General features: G+C 41.0%; 1 protein-coding gene across 7 annotated transcripts in view; it reads right to left on the bottom strand.

Moving 5' to 3' along the window:
• PDE1C (phosphodiesterase 1C) overlaps positions 1 to 15946 on the bottom strand; it is a 517256-nt gene that overhangs the window by 17093 nt on the left and 484217 nt on the right. For 4 of the 7 annotated variants that reach the window (XM_061165421.1, XM_061165415.1, XM_061165422.1 and 1 more), the window contains one exon: positions 96 to 164. The exons of 1 other annotated variant lie outside the window; for it this stretch is intronic. In XM_061165421.1, coding sequence (XP_061021404.1) covers positions 96 to 164 — 69 coding nt within the window. Of the gene's footprint in view, positions 1 to 95; positions 165 to 7907; positions 8536 to 12523; positions 15403 to 15946 lie in introns of those variants that run through there. 2 more of the 7 variants (XM_061165418.1, XM_061165417.1) reach the window with 2 other exon arrangements.

Below are 15946 nucleotides of genomic sequence, written 5' to 3'. Positions count from 1 at the left end.
GCCCACTTATCAACTGCTAAACTCAACTCATGAAAAACCAGTTCTTTCTGCTGTCTGTGATCACCTAAAATTATGACACAATGCCATTTACCCACCTGGCAAGGTAAGGTGACTCGTGGAGCTAGTGCTTGGGGCAGGTGAGCCCTGAGAACGCTTCTTTGTGCCTATAAAGAGGAAAAAGAGGATAAGAAAGAATAGGATTGTGGACAGACTTTTCAGACTAGTAAATGTTCATCTGCAACTTTATCAAATGATCTAAAAGTTTGGGTCTGAAAACAACATTTAGAAGAAGGTTGAGTGAGGCTATGGGAACAGGCCATAATCCATGATCCAGAAAAGCCAAGAGCACAGCCTTTATCTTTGTGCTTTCGATGGATCTCATTCTCCAGATTGGTCTGTTAGGAAACAACACACCTCTGAGCAGGCATGCACTTTAGGATTATCAGGAGAGCGTTCTAAATGTGCAGCTGCCTGAGCGCCACCCCCAGAGATTCGGTGTTCACTGTACTGAGCCGGAGCTGCAGCATCCGGATTTTTAAAGCCTAGCCCAGGTGCATATGTGCATCCAGAGTGGAGAACTGCTGCTGTGAAAAGAAAGATTTGGATTTATAAGTAAGGAGTCAGGGGTTTGTCTCTGCTTTGTCCCTCTAGCCTTTACTCCCTATTGGATCTCCAGCAACAGACTTAACTTCTCTGGACCCTCTGAAGAGCTGTGAAGATGAAGGCTTCATTTGCAAAAGGAGGGAAATAACTACATCAAAGTGTCCTGGTGAGAAGCAAACGACTAGAGGTGTGTGTGAGTGCTCAGGAATTGTGGGAGACCACGCAGATTGAGGTTAGTGGGACCTGTGGGTCCCTGCAGCAGGTGACAATGTCCCTATTGGGAAAGGGATTAACAGAGGCTCATGTTAACAGCTCAGTGGGCCATGAGGGAATTAAAAGACAGAGCCCTGGGTGGGGAGCAGGAAGGAGAGAGCAAAAACAAATAGAAGGATGAATTATTCTTCAAAAGAATATTTGCATTTGTGTGTGTGCATGTTTGTGTGTATATATATATATATAACTGTATATACACATACATACACATATATAATTTTATACATAAAGATACACACACAAAACTCACATACACACTTATACCTAAATACATACATATATTTTATCCATAAATGCAAATATTATTTGATTATTCTTTCCTTTACTTGGCCATCCAGAATGGGGTAAAGATGCCTGGAGGCCAGAATCCAGCATCATAGCAGATGCCTGGAGTCTGAGCTGGCAGAAATGCAGAGAGAATTCTTAAGGCAGAAGACAGACATGATTCAATGTCAAGATATTTCTTTAACAAGATTCCTGTACCTATGCAAACTTTCCATAAAGTCTACTTTCCATACAGAGGCCTGGTGTGAGTGGAGGTTGTGTTAGTTTGAGTGGATACAGTCATGGATAAAGATAACTAGAGGACATACTGACTAATCTTGAAATCAGGGGAAGCAGGAACTTGGGGACAGGGTGAGGAGTAAGATTTCACTACCCTAGAATGCCTGGTAAGATGTGAAGACATACACGAAGGATGGTGTTTGAGATTGTTTCATTTTAGTCTTAAAGAACAGAGTACTACCCTTGACATTCTGTGTTATAGTTAATTATTATGATTATGATTAGCAGCAGTAGTAGTGTTAACAGTGTTAGTAGTGATAATAGTAAAAATAGAAAACAACACTAATCCAAACACTTCAGACCCACAAAAGCTGTTAATTTGCATGAGGTGAGAGACGTGACATCTGGCAGAACTTTAGGTCTTCATTTTTCAGGTTTCATAGATGCCCTGATGTCAGAGTTGGGTGATTTTTTATAAATACGGCTGCCAGGGTCCTTCCTTTCTTGAACCCATTGAAAGGAAACCTCCAGGGAATGGAGCCGCTTGTTTGCAGGCCAACAGGTTCTCCAGGTGAGTCTAATGATCATCCATCAAATGGGGTGCTCAAACATGTGAGATAAACAGATTTACCCAAAGTGATAGATGGGGCCCAGGGCAGGGCAGCCTCACTGCACAACTCCAGGTGGCACCGCTCACACTGCGGCCTATGTGATGAATAGTGGAACAGCCCTGATCAAGGGTGCTACCGGGATGCAGATCCACAGCCATTCCTGACCCACCAGGAACAAGCCGTGTCCCACTGGACCTGCCTCCACTCTGGGGAAGCCAGTGACTCAAAGTGTTTATCCCTCTACTCACGGGATGCTTTACTTGTCTCACTATCCCTGTCAGACAGGGTTTCTCAACAGACACACAGGGATATTAGTTATGTCATTCTTCATCGTGAAGGCTGTCCTGTGCATAGCAGTATGTTTAGGAGAACCCCTAGCTTCTATCGCTGAGTGTGAGCAGCACCTCCACGTTTTAATAATCAAAAACGTCCTCCAGACACTGACAAATGTCCTCTAGGAACAAAACTGCCCTCAGTGAAGAACCACTGCTTTAGGAGGGGAAGCAGGGCTTAGGGTTTTTTACTCAGAGCTGTGATTCACAATTTGGCCACTTGGTCATTAATAGTGGTCACTGACACATATCAGGCAGCCACCACGTTCCAGGCACCGTATTAGTTATGGACAAGTAAATGTACATTAGTTGTAGTTGTCTTTCCTGACACTAATTCTCTGATGATAAAATGATTCCTCATTTATGGAGTTTTGGAAACAAAGCCTGTGCAAGTAATTTGCACAAAGTTACTGAATGTTGAGGGACAAAATTTAAGCCAAGATCCTTCAGAGTTGAAACGGAGAGAAACTTTTCTCCATGCCTCTTGCTGTTTCTTAAACAATCCATTACCCAGGTTTCCTTCAAGCCCTGAATTCTTAAATTTGCCTACATGTAAGAACAACCTGGGATCATTATTTTAACAAAAAGGAGAAACAAAACCAGATTCCCTGGCCTGGCCGAACACTATTGAGTCAGCATTTCCCGGGGAGCCTGAATGTGTCACAAGTGTTTCAGTGACTGCCCTCTGATAGATGAGGATAAGAGGCTTGCAGAAGCTTCCTGATGGGAGGGACTGGCTGTGGGGAAAACTGGGTCTTGTTCTGGTGGGCATGGCCTGCTCAGCAAATCTTTAATCCAATTTTCTGCTGATGGGTGGGCCTGTGTTTCCTCCCTGTAGTCTGGCCTATGGTAGGGGTAATGGTGGTAATGGTGACCTCCTTTAAAAGGACTTATGCAAACACACCAGGCCTCCCAGTCCTCCCAGGACAGTTGTAGTCAATGCCCCTGACCCCAGAGCAGGCCACTATTGATCCAATATCGATCCACGCCTCCGCCAGAGACTCCCAAGCGTACACAGGCAAGTCTGGTTCAGTCACTTGTGGGGTCACTGCTCCTTTCTCCTGGGTCCTGGTGCACACAAGGGTTTCTTTGTGTCCTTCAAGAGTCTCTGTTTTCCAAGTCCTGTGGGAGTTCTGTAATCAAATCCTGATGACCTTCAAAGTCAGATTCCCTAGGGATATCCAGTCCCTTGCTGGATCCCCAGGTTGGGAGGTCTGTTTGAGCCTAGAATTTTCACAGCAGTGTGAGAACTTCTTTGGTATAATTGTTCTCAAGTTTGTCAGCCGCCTGCCTGGTGATTCTATAGCGGGGTTAATGGCGACCTCTTTCCAGAGGGCTTAAGCCACATCCTGCGCCTCCCAGGGCTGTTGTCGCTAGAGCCTCTGTGCGTGCAGGAGGCCACTGCTGACTCATGCCTCTGCAGGAGACCCTCAGACACGCAAAGGCAGGTCTGGCTCAGTCTCTCATGGGGGTCACTGCTCTCTTCCCTCAGTCCTGGTGCACACAAGGGTTTCTTTGTGCCCTCCAAGTGTCACAATACGAAAAGGCAAAAGAACAACCCGGGATCATTATTTTAACAAAAAGGAGAAACAAAACCAGATTCCCTGGCCTGGCCAAGCACTACTGAGTCAGCATTTCTGGAGGAGCCTGAATATGTCACAGGTGTTCCAGCTGATTCTGACGTTCAGGGAGGCTTGGGAAACCTTGTGTGACAGAAATCCCCTTCTTTCCCTCTAACTGCTGGAATATGTGGCACTCTGATTTCCACAGATATGCTCATGAGGCTGTCAGGTCAAATGTGCTACGATCTAAATGAGCACTTAAGAGCTAGCAAAGCAGCGAATGATGACAAGCTTTCAATGGTGTTAATTACAGACATATTTGCTATTGCCAGGTTATTTCATACAAAAGCTTGGCACAATTAAAAAATCACCTATTAGGATACTCCCCAAGTCTTAAGCTTGATGGCTTTTTCTTGGGGCAGTGTTTCATTCTCTTGTTTGTCTCCTTTGCAGACAGTGAATGAGACAGGAAACTCTGGGGGCCATGGTCAGCGGAAAAGCAGAGCTGTGAGTCCTCTAGCAATGTTGCTATTTTCTATGCATGCCTGATGAAACGCCCAATATATCAGGAAAGGGGAGAAATCATGCACACCTCTCCTAATCATGAATTGTAAACAGGTGGCAGGCAGAAATGTGTAAAATAAACCTGTTGGTGATTTCTCTGGACCATCAGGCGGCCCCATGGAGCACTGGAGGTGGCTAGGCTCTGAGTCAGTCTCCCAGAGGCTCCCTGTTAATTTAGATTGTGTCCCTGAAATTATTTTCCACCCAGAAGCCCCCAAATTACCTCTCAGTTTACTCCAAGTTCCATTTGTGGGAATAACATTCACTTACTAAATAATTACTCACTTATGTTTCACTTACTAAAACCCTCCACCCCTCCCCCTCTCCCATTCCCAGGGAAAACATCAGAAACTGAGCTAGGAGACCCACCCACCTCCGGATCAGCTTCCAAACTGTCCACCAACCTTCCAAGCTGGCAGATGCATAGACATTGCTTTGGGATTTATTGTAGACATCTACCTCAGATGCTGCTCGGCAGGTGACTCAGAATTCACTCCGTGGGTGCTTTTCAAACCTGGCTCCAGATCAGGATGGTCTGGGAGTTTTACAGAAAATATGCTGATCCCTGGGCCCTTCCGCTAGGAATGATATTTCAATGATCTCTGGTGGGGCTCTCGGGAATCTGTTCCGCAGCCTTGAATGAGAAGCAGCACCCCCCCCCCCCACCCCCGCCGCAGTGAACACCTATGAAGACATTTCTTTCAGCCGTCGGGGGAGGCACTTTCTGCCGAGCAATGGATGTGCTTTGTCTTAATGGATGATATGAATCTTCTAAATGGTTTCTTTTCATTTTCATTTCGGTTTCCAGGAAACTCAGATCCAATTTACAACCTAATGCTGGGAACTGGGGAGGCCCGTTCAGCCTGCATGACTGTCTCTAATGTTCTTTCCCTGGTTAGCTCTCTCTACACAAGCTCGACTTCCTGCCTCTGGTTTTATTCTGCATTCTTCATTTTAAAAAAAATGGTTAAATTTATGTGATTTTAGAATTCCGAAATATTTTATAAATGAGGTAAGGAACATAAAAACACAAATAACTATATCAGTCCTGACAATGTGCTAAGTTCCATTTTCCTCATCTATAAAAATTTAAAAACACTGATTTTGGGACATAGCTGTGAGGACCAAGTGAAAGTACTTAGCAAACTGTGACATGCAATGGAGTGTTTGTCATTATATTCAAAAGAAAATGTGTGCGTGTGTGTGTGTGTGTGTGTGTGTGTGTGTGTGTGTGCAGGCAAGTAATACAGCTAATATGCCCTCTGAGCAAGAGAAGCACTTTAAGGTCACACATTACACTGTCCTTTACCAACAGCATGTGAATGTTCAAGAAGTAAACAGCCCAGTCAGTCAGCTTGGGGCAGAAATGTCATCACTGCAGCCTGTATGACTGGAAGTATCTTTTGACAAACAAATAGCTTTCAGATATTTCAAATTAATGTCCATGGTTGGTTTAGCTAAAGGGCAATGAATCCAATTCATCAGGAGTCTGGAGAAGAGGACAGTGATGGAAGTGACAACCGAGGCTGCCTGCCTGGGGGCAAAGATACACACCTAAAACTCAGGATGTGAGGTTAGCACTTAATCCAATGATTGGCAGCCTGACCTCAAAGAAATAATTTCCCTTCTGCAAAGTAGGATTAGCACAACCAGGTCCAAGCCTGCTGGGAAAGGGTGATTTAAGAGCCCCTGAGACCCAGTATCATCGTTTGTCATATAACAATGCCGCTACAACACAAGGGGTCCCAGGATGAGGTGGGTGTTGGGGGATTAAAGTAGGAAAAGTGTCTGTCAGACCACTTTCTTTCTTTTAGCATATTGCAATGTCTGCCTTTAGGATACACTCAACTTCTGATAGCCATTGCTGAGAACATCCACCAACATTCTCTCTATGTTCCATTTGGGGGCGGAGGGTGGCAGAGATCAACAAGACAGAATGAACGGTCATCTTTGCTCCTCTGCAGCCTTGACAAAATGGCCTCAAGAGAAGTCCACGTTCTGCTTAGGCCTGTGGAATCTGAAAGTTTGGAGGGCTCCAAACTCACCTCCTGTACTTTCCTAAGAGTTGTTTTCCAATAGTGGATAAATCAGAGCAGCATAGTCAGAATGTCTGATAACATTTCTCCTCCACAATACAACCACCATGAATACCATGTTTGCTTTTGGGGGACTTGATCTCTGTCCATCACAAAGAACAATGATCAAAAACACAAGAGCTATTCAGCTATCAAATATTATATGCTATTTTGATATAGCTGTTTTAATATTTAACTATGACTTGGGATTGGACTTATGAATAAGCAGTCTGAAATAAAGATCCATGACCTTTGACCCAGTATTCTAAGAATTTTTCCAATGGAGGTATTCAGAAATGTGACAAAGCCCTAGGTACAGAGAGCCCTGTTGCTGTTATTTACAACCGCAGAAAATAAAAGCATGTAACTTAACTGTCCAACAGCAGAGAGGCAGTTAAGTACACTGTGCCACAGCCACAAAATGAAAACTTACAAAATGGGATAATGCTTACAATCCAATGTTAGGTGAGTAAATCAATATAAAATTAAATAAAATACACTGTATGGCCTCAACTGTGTAAACACACATAGCAAAAGACCATAAGGAAATAGAGTGAAGAACTGACAATAATTGTTGCATGGGGTATTACGGTGATTTTATTATACTTCTCTATATTTGTCAACATAAATTGTTTTTTTTTTTTTTGCTTTCAGAAAAAAAGAAATAAAAAAGAAATACATTTTAATGCATGACAAACACATCTGCTTGGGAGGAACACCACAGCCTTTAGTCAGAGTAATAACCCAGTGGAGTTACTGCACAGGAACAATATACAGAGGTGGCCTAGACAAGCGTGTAGTAATTGTGTAATATGACCATCACCACTGAGGGGTGCCTTTTAGGGGCTGGTTTGAAGGAGATAGGCTGGACACCATTCATGTATATATGCTCACAAACAGGAGTACTGACTATTCACTAGTCAGACTCCTTATGATTGTCGCTGGAGAGCAAAAAAACATTGTCAGGTAGACTTTTAAAGAGAAGGAGAAGGGGAAAAAAAACATGTTTGGAGTTAGAAAACTAGCATTGTAGGAGTGTAAAACCATCTCGTGGTACCCAGAAGAAAATCAAACATATGAAAGCCAGTCTAATTCCTGGAACACTGACATTTCTTATGCCTCCAAGCAGCTTCCGATAGTCCATCCACTCATTTCTCAAAAAGATTATACGAGATGTGAAATACAGTGTATGTCTTCAGCGTGTAGGCAAAAGCACTTGGTACCTGGGTACCACGTGGCATTTGGAGGAATACAAAAGAGAGAGATGGTTGAGTGAGTCTGGACAGTCTCATATCTGGGTCAGAACATGGACAGCAATGAAAAATATTAAAATGAAGAGAAACAGCCTTTGCATTTTTCAAATTCCAATAGAGAAGTTAACTCATTGTTTTTATTTGGTAATCAGAACATACAAGTACTTATTCATCACTAGATGCTGGGGGAAAATTATACATTGAGGGACTGTCAGCCTTCATCTGTGCAATAAAGATTTACAATAAACACATAATTTATTGAGAGCAGTTTAGCATATTCTGTTTTACATGAATCCCTGTGATTTATTTTTGCATTTAGAGATGTAATGCTATGGCATTTCAATAGTTTCTTTTAGTACAAACGAGCATCATGAGGAACAAAACACTCTTCTTTAGAATGGATGGTCATTCTCTCACAAATTTCAACCTGCATTTTATCTGCTAGAAACATATTTCACATCACAGAAGTACATTCTCTCGCTGCCATAAAACACGAAGTCCATTTCATCATCCTCACTTTTGGAAGAACTTTCTCAGAACATATCCAGAAATGCCTTCCTTATTCCTACAAAGAACTATTTATTCAGCATGATTTGGATTGAGGTTCAAGATTTTGATTCTGCTTGCATCCTTCTTTTGAGTCTTATTAAACATTCTTGATTTTAATCCAGACATCTCCCCCAATATCCAGCCAAACAGTAGCAAAATCTAAGACTGAGGAGATGAGCTGAGTTATCCATTCATACATGGTCAGTGCCCTAATGAAAAAAAAAAAAAAAGGTCTACAGACCCATGGTGAGGACATAACATCCTAAGGAGCAAAACTCTGCACAAAAATTGTGCCCTAGACTAAGGGGAGATATTAAAGTTGTCTTGTTTAGTCACTCAGTCGTGTCTGACTCTTTTGCAACCCTATGGACTGTAGCCTGCCAGGCTCCTCTGTCCGGGATTTTCCAGGCAAGATTACTGGAGTGGGTTGCTATTCCCTTCTCCCGGAGAATCTCCCTGACCCAGAGGTGGAACCTGCATTTCCTGCATTGCAGGATTCTTTATCCCTGAGCCACTTTTTTTAGCTCAAAGTGAGTCACCTTGCTTTGGGTAATTGATCTCCGATGAGGATTTCCTTTTTCCTGCTTCCTTTCCCTAAACTATTCCCTCTCCCCCATCTGCCCCAACCTTATCCCTGGCCCACAACATGTCCTCATGTGGATTACAATGGAACAAGATAATTTTGTTTTTTCCTTATTTTGTGTTTCCATGTGTTAAAAAAGATGCTGCAAGCAGAATGGCTTGCCTGGGCAGAGGCAAAAGAAGGAATTTGCAAAAGGTAGAAAAATGAGAGAAGAAAATAAGGGGAAGGTGAAAAAAAGGGTATGAAAAAGATAGAGGGAGGAATCTGGCTGTACAGTGGGCACCAGAGTTGATAAAAACCTAACCGAGCTCTACAAATGAAAACAGCAATTATTTTTAAAAATTTTTTACAGCATATAAAATTGTATAAAAATATCATCAAAGCAAGAAAAAAAGGAAAATGTGTACAGTTCTATCTCTAGAATCAGTTACTGAACAATACCTATGACTGTAGATTTTTTTTTACCATAAATCTATGTATATTGGTATATGACTATATTCTGTACCATCACACATATACCCATTCAAAGACAAGGACAGTAGCACACAAATACCTACTCCAAGATAGATCACCACAGAGAAGCAAAAACTATACAAGAATATGCCTCCAGGGAAATCTATTTAAAAGATATTCCATAGCCATCGGGTTTCTGTCAGTTCAGAAGCCAGCTCCCATGAAGATACACAGCTGTGGTTCAGGAAACATGACTGAAGCTGACCAAAGCTGACTGCCTCCAAGAGGGCACTGACTGGCCTACTGCAGCCAGCATGTTATTCTGAGATTGGGAGATCTCCGCAACAGAGACCCTGAGTGCTGCGAAGGGCCCACACTCCACCCCCTGCTTCTCCTGGTTCAGTGGATATCTACCTAGGCTGGGTGTAAGTTAAGTCAGCCACTGTCAGTGACAATCCATTTCTGCTAGAGAACAGAAGCCAGAATAAATGTCAATTCATTTCAAATATGTCTGCCAATATTTTAAAGAAAAAATGGATGAGGTGGAGGAGCATTAATTAAAAATCAGGAATTAATAATGGTTAAATTGACATTCATGAATCTTTCAGTCCCGGTTTCCCACTGCACCCAGACTGAAACTGTTCAATGTGAAAACAAGCTTTTTTTTTTTTTTTTTTAATGAAACAGTTCTTATTTGTTGTAGATTTCCTAGAGGAGCATCCAGGCTTTTGCAGATGTCCAATAAAAACATGCAGAGGAATTCTTATTTTTCTAAACTTCCCTGAACCCAAATTCACTTATTAGATAAACCCTGTCTAAGGTTCTATTGGCTTGGTTACCAGTTCTAATTCTACTGTCGTCTCTGTGCCCACCAGCACTCTCGATGAGAGGAAAACCTTAATAACTGAAATCTGGTCTTGGCGGGTAGTGTGTCTTTTGGTTCTCGGAGGGATATTTTATACAAATACAGTGCTGTTCCTTACAATTTTTTCATTGAGTTCATATTCTTAAATGATAATGAGGCCTTTAATCGTGGACCACTGTCAATGAATTATAAATATTGCTTTCCACTTATTCATACAGAGGATCCAATATAATATCATTATTGCAACATTATTTCTTTACCATCCAATTTTGCTGTGGCTCAGTACTATGGCGACCATAATATTGGCAGAGCACTGATTTCCCACACTGCACATATACAACCTTCTACTCACTTCAAGAAAGCCTATTTCATATTTCAAATGTTACAACTTGGATTATAAATAAATCCACTGGTAACGCTGTCATCATCCCTTTTGGAAGAGCATTTTCATATAATCCTGTTTTGGCTTGCTTTTAGATTTTTCATTTGTTTGCTTTCCTTAAACCCAAAGACCATAAAGAAGTTTTAGTTTTTTTTTCTCATAAACTTGGCTCTGATAATTTTCCCTGGACTACTTTCAATTTCCAGTCCCTTATAAGAAGTTATTTGTGTCACTAGGGTATGTCAGCACACACTTAGAAGATAAGCCTTTAGCAATGCGCCTGACATCTAGAAAACACTGAATGAATTTTCAGGCAAATGTGAACTTTGTTTGCACTCACAGGTGGCTATGGAATTCAGCTGGACAGTTCGGCACATGTTTCCTGAAGGCAGCCTGTATGCCAGCACTGCGCTGGGCCAGTGCTGCAACTCCTGTCGGGGTGTGTGGGGATCGTGGAATCAGAATGAGGTTTACTCCCTGAAACCCCCTTTATTGGGAAAATAATACCACATACATAGGTTTTAATCTCAGAATCTTCTCTCCTTGTGAGAGAAGATTTGGGGCCTTTCTTTTCTTTTCCTCTTTACTCCATATGGAATGTTATGAAATCATTTCTATCATGAAAGTCTCTGCTCAGAAGTTAAGAATAGAAGAAAATATAGTACATATTCTTCCTATTTATCTATCTAAAGAAAAGTGATCCATGACAGAAGTGATATTAAAAAACCAGTATGCTTATTTCTAAAATATGGATTGGTCTCCATAGTTTTACCTGCTGTCTCACACTCTGTGATAATATTGCTCTCTTTTTATTTTTCATACTTACTAGAGGCATCATTTCAGGTGGAAAATATAACGTAATGGTTTTAACTCTGAAAATGGAATGAACAGGTGCACTGCATTGTTTTTCGGCTCTGAGATGTCTAGATATCATCTTATTGTCTAAACATATCAGGTCCTTAATGTGATCCTGTTTGAAGTCTTCAATGGTTTTTCAAAGCTCCAGGAATGAAAAGGACAAAGGAAGAAAATCCACCTGAATTTAATGGGTTAGAAATGAATCTCTTGCCTGCTGCCATAAGCAACTAGGGCTTTAGAAAGGTTGGTGTGAATAAAAGCTAGAACAAAGTCCTGCCTCTGGATGGGTCATTATGACACCAAAACGTACCGCATCAACAAAATGTGGCTATAAAGCTATTTGGTGACATGGGGACCCAAACTCCAGGGGCTAACTCAGGGGCTACATGTCACTTTCTATCCAGGAACACATAGAACTGGTGGTTTGTCATGGTGGGAATGTCCTTAGTACTCTCCCCACATACCAATTAATTCTGAACTCAGGTGTGTAAGTCTTTGCTTTATATGTGACAACAGAGTAAGATGTCATAATCCATGCAATGGAAAAATGTGCATCCCACATTGCTATTCAACTTGGAGGAAGCTGTCTGTGTCAAAAGAAGGGAAAAGACCACAGAGAGTGAGCTAGAACTCTGGAAATACTGGTGCTACAGGCAATACTGATGGCTTACCAGCTCCAGTATCAATTTATAGCACAGTAATACATTTTTAAATGATAAAAACAGATAATTTTGCTTTTTTATTCAATGTCCCTTCAAAACACTTTTTTTTTTTTTCCCTCTATCAAGAGTTTCTTTCTTAACAATCAGGAACTAACATCTCTGGAATGGATTTTGACTCAAAATGGAACATTTGTCTAAAGATACCAATGTCTTGGTACTTTACTTTCTTTTTTTAAAAATTTTTTTTATTGAAGGATAATTGCTTTATACAATTTTGTTGTTTTCTGTCAAACCTCAGAATGAATCAGCCATTGGTATACATGTATCCCCTCTCATTTGAACCTCCCTCCCATCTCCCTCCCATCCCACCCCTCTAGGTTAATACAGAGCCCCTGTTTGAGTTTCCTGAGCCAGACAGCCAATTCCCGTTTGGCTCTCTATTTTACAAATGGTAATGTAAGTTTCCATGTTACTCTTTCCATACATCTCACCCTCTCCTCCCCTCTCCCCACGTCCATAAGTCAATTCTCTATGTCTGTTTCTCCATTGCTGTCCTATATAAATTCTTCAGTACCATTTTTTTCTAGATTCTGTATATATGCATTAGAATGATATTTATCTTTCTCTTTCTGACTCACTTCACTCTGTATAATAGGTTCTAGGTTCATCCGCCTCATTAAAACTGACTCAAATGTGTTCCTTTTTATGGTTGAGTAATATTCCATTATGTATATGTACCATAACTTCTCTATCCATTCATCTGTCAATGGACATCTAGGTTGCTTCCATGTTCTAGCTTCCAATAGCCACATTGTTTTTAAAAGTGAATTTTAATAGTATAGTTTAAATTGTCCGTGAAGCATATATGGCTGTTTACTATTGCTATACTTTCAGCTCCTCTGTGAGTGAATGAGTGAAGTCACTCAGTCGTGTCCGACTCTCTGACAACCCATGGACTGTAGCCTACGAGGCTACTCCATCCATGGGATTTTCCAGGCAAGAATACTGGAGTTGGTTGCCATTTTCTTCTCCATCAAAATAAGAGTTACATGGAGCTAATCTTTTATCACACCGAGAGTTCCAAGCAGAGTGATATCCTGAATAAAATTCTCTTCCCACTTTTTTCCAGCTAAATTGATGACTTAAAGCAAATGAAAAACATTTCTGTCTTTGTTGGTGCTAGAAAAAAATGGCTATATTCCTATTTTGTTTTCAAATATTGTTTAGTCTTGTGTGTTGGAGTATAAAAGGGAAGCTGTAGGCATTGTATTTCGACTGACTGCAAAGCTGTATGTAGAAAAATACAGAATTGAAATGAGGTCAGAGGTTCAAGTTCCAAGGTCAAGAACTGACACACACTGGTTGTATTTCATGCCTATCTAAAACCATCTCAAACAGCACAGTTTGCAAATCAATGTCCCATGCACTGAATGGGGTTCATAGGCATGTTTTCTTTGGCTAGCACAGTGTTTATACATTTCTGAATTAGTTGCCAATATTAAAAAATTTTGGAGAGGGTTCATAGAAAATCTTAGATATCTTGGCCCATTTTTCCTACCTAATCTCGCAGCTGCCAGCCACTGCCCCCATGGGGCAGCGCACACCCTCCCCCTTCCTCACAGCCCCTACTGCCTCTCTGATACCCAGGCCCCTGACTGACTGCCATTTATCACAATCACTCTGATATTATGGCTTGTTTCACTCATTTACCTGACCTGCCAGGCTTCTGATCTGAATGTGTAATCACTTGATTTACTGTGGTCACTGTTAGGAAACGAGGAGGAGCAACAGAAAAACCTGTGTTCTTACCAAGCAAAACATAAATCTAACCTAAGAACGCTGCTGGAATATCAGTACACGACTGTACTCTGTACCACAGAGTTCTCCAAAGCTTTCTGTTGGGGAATATTTCAGTGAGACAAAAGGCCTTGTAGACTATATATGCAGTCTTATTCTTTCTCTCTGAATACCAGCATTTTGCCTTCATATTGAGAAGATTTTTTTGAGTGTCTGTCTTTGTGCTTTTTGAATGTGGAAATTAAATTTGCAAAGAGTAGTACACTTAAGACTATCGTCTAGTTCTCTCTGTTCCTCTCTCTGATCCTCCTCCATCACCAGCAATATTCATGTGATTTCTCCTTAGGAAGGCCTCAAAGATTCCTTTGTGAACTACAACCACACTGTAAGGATCAGTTTCATCCAAATCACACCATTTAAATCCACAAAATTACTTGATTTGCACTCCACTGAATCTCATGTGTGACTTGGTTTCAGGGGACTGTATTTTTACTCTCTTTCAGGGCTACATCTACTATTCTTATTTTTGATTTGTGCTATTAATTGTCTCCTATCTTGTATTTCTAAAGGCTCATTAAAATGAAAAAAAAAAATTATTGAACATATCTCCTGATACTAATTCCCTTAGTGCTTCCCTGAATAGAAAGAAGAGTAATGAAGTCAAACCATAGATATTCAAAAGAAGAGAACCAGCCAGTGGTAAAAATTTCAGTAACCACATAGTTATGATACCCAGTGAAAACACTGGGTTTACTACCTGAACAATATGGCCATGAGCTGAAATGTTCTGGTTTATAATAATGAATACACATGTAAATTAAGCATCAAATAAAGAAAATCTTCTTTTTTATAAAACAAAAAGAATTTCAAATTACACAAATAGAAAAAAAGCATGAGAACAATTTCTAAGTCTGGAAGGAAACTGGAGAAAAAAGGATGCTTCTGACTCAGAAAATGAACAACCAGAGACTGAAATTATAGTCTTATCTGTGATGAAGGCCAGTTTGGCTGCATCCACCATCAGTAACCAGTGCAAAAATAACAATATATAAAGAAATACAGTGGCAATTCCTGTGTGTGTGGCTTTCTCAGGCCTCAGCATTTTCAGGATGTCCACTCCCATCAGGCCAGACAGGTGCCTTGAAAGCCAGGGCATTAGCAAAGAATTTTGAGGAAGTCCCTTCATGTTTCTGTTTGTACAAAAATCAGAATTGTGTTGTTTGCTTGGGCTGTGCAGGGGAAGGGGTGCTCCCCCAGAGTTCTAAGACCTCAAACTGGCTCCCAGGATGTCATCTCCTAGAAGGAGATGGCATGAGAGAAGGCCAAGTGCAGGGGGACTTGTTTTTGAAAGTTGTACAACTTCCCCATATATGGGTCTTTGTGGAAGGAGAAGAGAATGAAGAAGCTCAGCTAAAATGATGCAAGACATTGGCAGCCTCTCTTATTGTCTATGAGGTGTGTTTTACTCTTCTGAATCTGAAAAAAAGAAAGAGAAAAAGAAAAGTGTCAATGCTGCCTTTCCCCCCCTTCTCCACCCTTCAGGTCTGAGAAGAAAATCTGAGGGACAAAAAAAGGGGGGATCAATTACACATTTCAATATCATCATTGACATCTCCTTTGCAACACAACTGTTCTATTCATAAAGGAGAAATCATAGTGGAGAATTTTAAACACTGGTTACTTTGAAAGCCTTTAATAATACTTGTCTTAAACTAACATATCAAATATTTGGTTCATGCAATATGGATATTAAGACACCTTATTTTGCATTCAGAATGACAATGACTACCAGATTTGATCAATTTGCCTCCGGGGTCAACGGGATTGAAAGAAATCAGGTTCACCTAATCCCAATCGTTTCCGTAAAGCTATGTTCCTCTATCAGGATCCATAGCTATCTGCAGGAAGATGTTTCACACCTGACTAGAGACTCCCTGAAGGCAGGGAAAATATCTTTTTCATCTTTATAACTCTTCTTGCATGTAGTGCAATGCCTGACACATAGCACATGCTTAACAAA

This window comes from Dama dama, chromosome 18 (genome assembly GCF_033118175.1).
Source record: "Dama dama isolate Ldn47 chromosome 18, ASM3311817v1, whole genome shotgun sequence".
Classification (NCBI taxonomy): Eukaryota; Metazoa; Chordata; class Mammalia; order Artiodactyla; family Cervidae; genus Dama; species Dama dama.
This window is presented reverse-complemented; position numbering and strand designations above follow the sequence as displayed.